General features: G+C 40.9%; 1 protein-coding gene across 1 annotated transcript; it reads left to right on the top strand.

Moving 5' to 3' along the window:
* The first annotated feature begins 2,839 nt into the window (after positions 1-2,839).
* On the top strand, positions 2,840-8,173 carry LOC113916725 (cytochrome b-c1 complex subunit 7). The gene is made up of 4 exons (XM_027583542.2): positions 2,840-2,934; positions 5,118-5,189; positions 6,838-7,004; positions 7,892-8,173. Exons 1-4 carry the CDS (start codon positions 2,916-2,918, stop codon positions 7,967-7,969), a joined length of 336 nt encoding a protein of 111 aa, XP_027439343.1. The 5' UTR covers positions 2,840-2,915; the 3' UTR covers positions 7,970-8,173.
* Positions 8,174-9,392: the final 1,219 nt, after the last annotated feature.

Raw genomic sequence — 9,392 nt, 5'->3', positions numbered from 1 at the left:
CCTCTGGGTCAGATCCTTATTTGTAAAACAAGGCATTGTGACTTCAGCTATCTGCCTTGGGATCACAAGTTTGGGTGGGTAGTTAACACTGGTGGCTTCCAGTGAACGAAGCGTTTGTTCTCCTTGTCCCCTTCCACACTGACTCTGGGCCAATGAGACCTGGTCCCTGAGACATTATCAAGCAGAGGCGAGATTAAGTACTTGCACACTGGGGCTTGTCCTCTTGAAACATTTGCTCTTGGAACCCTGAGCCACTACGTAAAAAGGTTGGGTGACTCGGAGAAATGAGGTGGAGAGAAAGAGGTGTCTGGCCAAACCTCAGCTATTCCAGTCATGCCAACAGAGCACCAGACATTGGGGCGGGGGAGGGGGGGGAAGAAGCTATCTTAGACATTTCAGCCTCAGCAGAGGCGACATGGAGCAGAACTATCCAGCTGAATTCAGAATTGGGATAAAAAACTTTTAAAACACTAACTTTGGGGGTAGTTTGTTGTGCATCAGGGTTCTGTGGTGTGCTGTAGATCCGGAAGCCTCATAAGAAACTAAATTTATAATTGATCAGGGCCTTCCTGTTAGGTATTTTATTCATTTGCCCAACAGACATTTGAGTTCCTAAAATGTAGTGGTGAGTGTGGCATAGATACGGGCCTTCATGGACTTCTCTAATGGATGAGATCAATACACAGGAAACAAGGCTCAGCTAAAAAACAAAGCATGGAACCATCCCAACTGGTCTTTCTACGGCTCAGAACCTCATTTTGCCTTGTATCAGTCAGAATAGGCTATAATGAACAGTCCTAAAACCTTAAATGGTTTCTTTTTAAAGATTTCATTTATTTATTTGAGAGAGAGAGCACGACCGGGGGGAGGAGCAGAGGGAGAAGGAGAAGCTGACCCTGCTGAGCAGGGATCCCGACGCAGGACTCCATCCCAGGACTCCGAGATCATGGCCTGAGGCGACGGCAGATGCTTAACCAACTGAGCCACCCAGGTACCCCAAACCTTAAATGGTTTAAAACCACGGAAGTTTTTATCTCACATATCCTATCCGGGACTAAAAAAGTTCTGCTCCTTATCATCTTTACGGACGGAGGTTGATGGAGCCTCCACTGTGTCTTAAGCGTAGCCAATCTATGAAAGGGGAAAGGAATGTGAATTGCTCTTAAAAACTAATCACATTTTTCTTGGCCAAAGCGTCACATGGCCGTGCCTAGCTTTAAGGGAGCAGAGAAATGCAATCCTACCCACGTGCCCGGAGGGAAATCAAACAATTTTTGAATCAGTACTAATGACTGCCAGCAAACATCCAGGACCTCTAGGCTCAATACCTCTAGGAGCTGGATTTTTTTGGACAGTCTTGGGCATCTGGTCTCTTGACAAGGTCTTCCTTCTCTTACCACCTTCACCGCGTAACCAGCAAGCTGAAACTTAAGGGTAACGAGGAAACAAGAGTTTACTGAGTACTTCTTGTAAAGCAATGTGCCAGTGTTTAAATGTACTGTACTTCACGTCTTTCAGACTTCACTTTGGCTAGTGCAGCCTGGGAGCAGACATTCATCAGTTTTTAGTGCTGCATACAGGACTGAGTAATGTGAGAATGTGGTGGCACAAAGAAGATAAAAGGGGAAGGCAACAAAAGTTTTAAAACTGGAATGTGACTAGGACCACTGAATCTAACGTTCTGAATTTACAAGGAGATGGATTTCTCTATATGGTCCCAGTTCTCCGCTTAAGCCTGAAGTAAACAAAAGTAGATATTCGTGGGTTCTTGTTATGGATTGAACTGTGTCTCTCCAGAAGTCATGTTGAAACACTAACCCCCAATGTGATGGCATTTAGAGATAGGGCCTTCATAATGCAAATAGTGTCCTTGTAAGATACAAAAGAGCCTGCCCTGTGAGGACACAATGAGGCAGTCCTCTAAAACCCACAGGAAAAGCTCTCACCTGAAAATGACCATTCTTGCACCTTGATCTTGGGCTTCTAGCCTCCAGAACTGTGAGAAATACATTTGTTTTTTAAACTATCCAGTCTGTGTGTTTTGTTATGGAAATTTGAGCTGACCATGACAGTAATGGTGGTAGGAGGTCACTAGGAACTGAATGAGTCAGTCACACTATAATCGTTTCTGTCCCTAGATTTTAATGCCTTAGACTTAACATGTTAGGGCTGAGACCTTAAGAGTATACTTTTATCTCAAAATCACACACAAATTCTGCTCTGTATCTTAGGTCAGTATTAAATTTTTTGTGTGTGCTGACCTAACCTACCACGAAAATGGCTTGGTGTAGACCTTAAGCTGGAGAAACGGAAGGCCAGAGAGGGTTAGTGTCTCCTAGATTAGTAGCGTGGTATATGGCCCTAGAATTAAGGAGTCCAAGTTTTATCCGGATCCTCTGATACTAGAAGATAAATCTGGATTCTTCCTAGCTGTGTAGTCTTGGACAATTTATCCAACTTTTCTGAGCCCGTTTCCTCTCTACAATAGGCATAACCATAGTACTTACCTCACGGATTTGGAACTAAACGATAATTAAAATAATACGCAGGTAAAAGGCTTAGTGCGTTGCTTGGCACAAAGGTAGCAATAAATACTCCCTAAATTCTCACAGGTCGTCCATCACAGAACCCAGGCTAAAGCCCCTTATTCCTTGCCTAATGTTCTTCCCCATCGGGTCCCTCGAAATGGTTCATGGAACGGGGCACGTAAAATGCCCGCCCCACTACATTGGCATGAACCACGCGGAAAAAAACGCCAGCCGCAGGGCACCCCCCCCAAGTCGGCTGCCAGAAACTGCGCCTGCGCGGGCGTCCTTCCTCGCCAGGCGACGCGACGCGACGCGACGCGCCTGCGCAAAGGCCCAGAGCGTTCTCCAGGACTTACCCAGCAGGCAACGCTGCAGCCTCCGGTCAAAATGGCGAGCAGGCCTGCCGGTAAGTCCCAGATGACCTCCCTGACAGGAATTGCCACACTCAGCCTTTTATTCTTGCAGTAAATTGCTCCGCTTCCTCTGTTCTAAGTGGCTAGGTGTGCGACGTCAGGGAAGGTGGAGGCTCCGCTCCAGCCTAAAGAAGGGCTTTCCCCCCACCGTCTTACTGTCCCAGGCCGGCCGGGCTCATCCGAAGGGTTGGAGGTGGATCTGCTGTCGGTGAAGGTGCCCGCGGTGGCTCCGATAGCCCTGCCATTCCAACTGCCCGTGCTCGGCAGGCCTTCCCCTCGGCCTTAGAAGTGTTCAAGGACACTAGGAGATAATTAGTGCGTGACTTTCGACCAGAATGAACCGAGTGCTTGCCGTGAGTCTAGCCCTGTCGTGTGCGATAAATTCTCCTGCCAGTGTGACGAGGGCGGTATTAGTTTCCCTTTTACGCTGATTAGGTAACCGAGGCAGAGTGACCGGAGGAAATAGGTCTGCAAACTTCTTCCACCCCTCGCCCTTCTCAAACGGAATTCAGGGCGGCAGAGCCAGTGTTGCAGCGAAGCTTCAGATTAACTTTGGCTTGTCTGGAACGTCAGCTCGGTCTGTAGATTTGGAGAAGTTTGTATTTACTGTAGGCACTAAAACAAACATACTCACTCTGCAGTAGAATACAGAAATTACCGGAATATTTAAAACAGATCATGAACACCAAAGATTTTCCCTCCCGCGCACCTTTTTTGCCGGTCTCTGCCCTCTGGAGGTATAAATTGGAGTAGCCTTTAAATAATATTGGCCCCTATCTCGTCGCCCTCAGCAATGGTGAAACATCAGATTGCCTGAAAAATCCGTTAATCTAAATGACATTGAACTTTTTGGGGGGTGGGGGAGACATTTAGGAATTCGTTGTTTCATTAATTTGACAGATATAGAAGGCACTCTGCTCTGTCTTGTGTTTGAGAACAAGATCGACCTGGTCTCGACCTTATCACTGGCTGACTCTGATCTTGGATAGGATAAGTTCTGTAAACCTTACTCTTCTGCAAGGACAGGCGTGTTGTAAATAAACCGAGCCAGTGTGGGTAAAGCAGATAGGATAGTGCCTAGCACACAAGTGTTCAGTGAATATTAATCCTCACCGTCAATGGCAAATATGTATACAGATCATTTGTTTTCTACAAGTATGTTTGTAGATTGTTGACTCTTTGGTACTCGTTTTTCTAGAAGCAATCTTCTACATGGTGCTTAATTTTCAAGAAGATTTACCAAAGCTGTGTAATCTGTGATATGCTAAGGAGTAGGGATGAGGAGGGGTTGGAATAAAAGAGTTTGCTTTCATCCCTTGGTGAGAGGCTAGCCCCAGACAAAATTTTAAAAGAAAATTTAAATTTGCTCTATCTCCCCTTCTTAACACATCTCTCCTACGAACATCAGGCAGTATCATGTTGCCCTTAGCCCCTACTGGGTTATCCCAACAGGCTCAGTCCTGCTCCCCAAAGAGCTTTAATGTTACCTATTTCTTCTCATCCATTTCCTTGTTGGAAAGTTAGCTACTTGGGAGGAGGAAAATGGGCTGCTTCTACTAATCCATATTACTATTAAGAGACTGGCTAATGGTATCGAAAATCCTCCCAGAAATACATACATTTTTAAAGAGGCTAGGCAAGTGAAGTAAAGGTAATGTAGAATAAAGATTTTGGAAGATGAAGGTCATTGAGACTTGCCAACCTATCCTGAAGTCTTACCTTCTTTACATATAACTCCAACTTCCTTGATAAGAAACGTTTACATTTATTTCCTGTAATTTATTTCCGAAACTGCAGAAGATGGAGGAGTTCCGAGTTTCAGTCCCACACCCTACCCCTTCAGTTCTGATGGTAGCAGGGGTACATAAAAGATGGGTTACTTGACGTGAAGAGGCTGGAGTGCTAATAACTACTCTCTTGTACATCATGTGTTTGAGTTTACCCTTTTTTCCCATGACTTGCTGCCGATTTTTTTTGACCTGTAATCACTTTTGCTCATAGACAAAATAAGCAGTTTTTATCGACAGTATACAGAATATATACTTTCAAAAGGAAATTCCTTCCTATGTTTGCATTCTCTAACAAGGTAACTATAAGAGTACTGGTTGCTTGCCTCTCCAGGTTTTCATATAGTATAATAAGTGAATCGTAGCAACTAATAGTGTGACAATATCAGTTGCAGCATCAAGCCGGTGGCTGGAGGGTATTCGAAAATGGTACTACAATGCTGCAGGGTTCAATAAACTGGGTGAGTATCTATTTTTTTCCTTGGTTTTTTTTTTTTGCTTTATATATAGTTCATATCATAGGTCTTAAACATGTATATGCCATGTGACCCACAATCTCACTTCTAGGAATTCATCCTAATGAAATAATTTAGATAATAATTTAAATAATTTGCCCAAAGATTTAGCTACAAAGATGTTCTTGAACCACTGTTTATAAGTAAATTACAGTAAAATCCAAATATTGAAATCATTTAAAGTTATGATATTGACTATATGATTCTATGCTATATATATTATATATGATTCTATACTAATCATAATATATATATAGTTTATATATGATTTAGACTGTGTGTGTGTATGTGTGTGTGTGTGTGTGTCAACATCTGTGGATGTTCCATTATGGACAACCAACCTAGTGCCTGAGTTTTACTAGCTTTTGCAAGAGTTGTTATGATTCCGAAAAACAGCTTAACTAATTGTACCTGTGTACATTAGAAAATTGTAAAATTAGGTCACATTTTATTCGATCATTTCCTCTTTATTATTTTGAGAAGAGAGTAATAGAATCAGTCATCTCAGATGTTTGAGGTGGAAATAAGTTACGTTCTTGAAATATGGTAGCAGTACATTTTCCTTACTGCACGCTCCCTCTCCCAACTCCTCCATTTGGCATTTGAAAATTTAAGTTATATGAACTTTGAAAGTAAGAGATTTCTCAAATGTTAAAATTGTCAGATGTTCAAATCACTGGATACCTGAACTTTTTTAGAACTTTATAATTTGCCATGAACTTCATCTTTTTTTAATTGAAGCTTGACAGAAGTGTCATTAAATGTTACTGGTTCCTTGGGGGTGCCTGGGTGGCTCAGTTGGTTAAGCGGCTGCCTTCAGCTCGGGTCATGATCCTAGGGTGCTGGGATCGAGCCTCACATCCGGGCTCCCTGCTCGGCCGGGAGTCTGCTTCTCCCTCTCCCTCTACCTGCTGCTCTGCCTACTTGTGCTCTCTCTTTATCTGTCAAATAAATAAATAAAAATCATATTTAAAAAAATGTTACTGGTTCCTTAGTACACTGTCATCTTAAGGTTCTTTAATACCTTGATCTCAGATTCAAGGTATAAGAAAATAGAGATGTGATTTATTGGTGTGTATTTAAAAACAAAGTAGATATTTTAGATATTTTAAAAATTATTTTAGATAAAATGTGAATTTTGTGACAGAGGTTTTTAAAAGACTAATTGTTTCTACAGTACCATTTAAGAAATAACCCATTATGAAGGAAAGGAAAAAATAAAATAAGACAAAATCAGATAGGGAGACAAATCACAGGAGACAACTATAGGAAACAAACTGAGGGTTGCTGGAGGGGAGGTGGTTGGGGGGATGGGTAACTGGGTGATGGACATTAAGGAGGGGACTTGATGTAGTGAGCACTGGATGTTATATACAACTCATGAGTCGCTAAACTCTACCTCTGAAGCTAATAATACACTGTATGTTAATTAATTGATTTTAAATTAAAAAAAAATAACCCATTATTATGTATGAAATGCGTACATATTTCACCTGAATCTTAAGTTATGTCATAAACATATTTCACTCATTTTTTAAAAATGTCTGATTTTTGAGATGTGTATTCAATCTGACTCTCTTGTTTTCTGTCACAGGGTTAATGAGAGATGATACAATATATGAGAATGATGATGTGAAAGAGGCCATAAGAAGGCTTCCTGAGAACCTTTATAATGACAGGATGTTTCGCATTAAGAGAGCACTGGACCTGACCATGAGGCATCAGATCTTGCCTAAAGAGCAGTGGACAAAATATGAGGAGGTAGCTCAGCTTTTATGTATCTGACAATATTGGCCACTAAGCATTAAGTATTAGAAACAGAAACACTCATTTGTATAGTGCTTTAGAGTTCTTAAGGTTGTGTCAAATAAATACCCTCATGACAGTCCAGTGAGGTTAATAGAGCAAATGTTAACTCCATTTTAGAGATAATTACTTTGTGACTTAGAGGGGATGGACTGTTCCAGAATCACTAAGCAAGTCTCTAATACAGAGATCCTGGGCTAGAGTCCAGATCCTCTGTATTATGGATTGTTGTTCTCCCTCTACAATGTTTCCTGCTCAGATGGAAAAATGTTGGTATCCGTGTGATCAGCCCATAGAGTGGCCCTCTGGCTTCCAGGAAGGACTCTGAAGTAAACCCTCACCCCTTAAACTGCATTGAAATTAGGCAAAAGGGGCACCTGGGTGGCTCAGTCATTAAGCGTCTGCCTTCGGCTTGGGTCATGATCCCAGGGTTCTGGGATCAAGACCCAGATCGGGCTCCCTGCTTGGCCAGAAGCCTGCTTCTCCCTCTTCCACTCCCCCTGCTTGTGTTCTCTCTCTTGCTGTCTCTCTCTCTGTCAAATAAATAAATGAAATCTTTAAAAAAAAAAAAAAAGTAGGCAAAAGCTTCTACTCTAATTTCTTCTCTGGCCGACTTTCCCCTTTCAGCCTATCAAAGCAACTTGTATTACAATATCTTTGTGGGTTTTTACATTTTAGAAAAGCAGATAGTTCCTAGTCTGCTTGAAAATATATTTTCTTAAGTTGGAAATAAGAATTAATTTTGATGAATTTCTTTTGTCGAAGACCTCTTGAGTGTTTGGGATATATCAGTATGTGATGGCTGCATATAATATATATATATTTTTTTATTCATTCTTTAGGATAAATTCTACCTTGAACCATATCTGAAAGAAGTTATTCGGGAAAGAAAAGAGAGAGAAGAATGGGCAAAGAAATAATGATGGAGTTGAACTCTGTGGTTGCAGCTGCCCTCAAATATTTTTAAGAAGTTGAATAAATCTGAAGTGTACAATTTAGAACTATCTGAGCTGCAAATATATTACTTTAAATAAATATTGTGATTATTGTTGGAGTGTTTGAATTCTAAATCTTATTCTGAATAACTACTGAATTTACTTACCTGTTAGGATTCTTTCTAGACTTTTAAGATATTTTTTAGTTAGTGTTTTACTGCTTCCTGAAGCTCAGGGAGTCCACTTTAATCAACTTCACTCACTGGTTGGACAACATCTGAATTTCCTGAAGGATGTAACATTCTTGCAAGTAGAATAGTCACCTTTATATTGCCTTTGTAGATTAGCAAGATACTTAGAAGTCCCCTCGGGGCCTCACTTAGCAGGGATGCAATAGAGCAACAAATGAGTGCCCATGACTTTATGGTGTATAAAGCGAACAGCACTCTTAACTGATTGGCTATCAGACTTCACAAGGTACCCGATAAAAAGAGGATTCACCCCCTCGTTTGCCAGGATTGGTAAACAGCCCTCTCCAACCACTGCTCTCTGAATGTTACTAATTTTACATCCTATCCTTTTTAAAGAAGTTATGTATGTGGTCCCAATATGGGTCTGTGTAGGATACATATATGTGCTCTTGTGTTAATATGTATTAGAAAACAAAAACTAGACATTAAAACAATTGACAAAAATACAAAGTAAAAGTGTTAAGGTTATAATTTTAAGTATAAATTAGAACCATTCAATAATGTCATTCCCACCCCTGAATTCTAAAATGCTTCAGTGGAAGGAGCTGTGTAGGACCTGCGGCCTATGCAAGGTTTCACGAGCCTCTGCTGTGTGCAGACAGAGCATCTGATTGGGATCTTCCCTTGGACAACAACTATAGTGTGAAAAGCAAGTTTGGGGTTCGTAAAATTCCTAAAGCAGAATCAAAAGTATATTTTTTTCACAAAATGGGTTATGATGTTTGACATTTATGATTGTCTTTTACAACATGAACATGAATGTCTTAAATTTTTTGCTAAAATATCGGCCTCGTTAAATTCTCTAAGAGCCTTCTCTTTCACATTCAGAGTATTTCCTGAAACGCCTAGTCATTCTCGCCAATTTTCTTTAGTCTGGTCCAAGTTAGATGAGTCCTCATTTGATAATGGTCTTGGTCATGGTAAAAGCAGTTCTCCTTTAACATACTTAATATAAGATTTATGATTTGATGTGGCAGTCCATTTGGTTGCATACATTGTTGGTACAGTATGACAAATCACAGAGAAACAGATGAAGATGGTGATAGATGCTAGTGTTGGAGAATGGTTTAGTGGACTACATATGCTTAGTTGTATTAAGTTTTTTGTGTCAAGATGCTTCCTTATCAGGCCTAATGAAGGAACTAAGATAAATTCTG

This window comes from Zalophus californianus, chromosome 4 (genome assembly GCF_009762305.2).
Source record: "Zalophus californianus isolate mZalCal1 chromosome 4, mZalCal1.pri.v2, whole genome shotgun sequence".
Classification (NCBI taxonomy): domain Eukaryota; kingdom Metazoa; phylum Chordata; class Mammalia; order Carnivora; family Otariidae; genus Zalophus; species Zalophus californianus.
Note: the sequence above shows the minus strand (reverse complement) of the source record. Positions and strands in the feature narration are given on the sequence as shown.

Excerpts from the sequence above, each read along its gene's own strand:
- LOC113916725 (XM_027583542.2), top strand. Across the intron at positions 5,190-6,837 it reads TGCAGGGTTCAATAAACTGG|GGTTAATGAGAGATGATACA; the intron begins GTGAGTATCTAT and ends TTTCTGTCACAG. Across the intron at positions 7,005-7,891 it reads AGTGGACAAAATATGAGGAG|GATAAATTCTACCTTGAACC; the intron begins GTAGCTCAGCTT and ends TTCATTCTTTAG.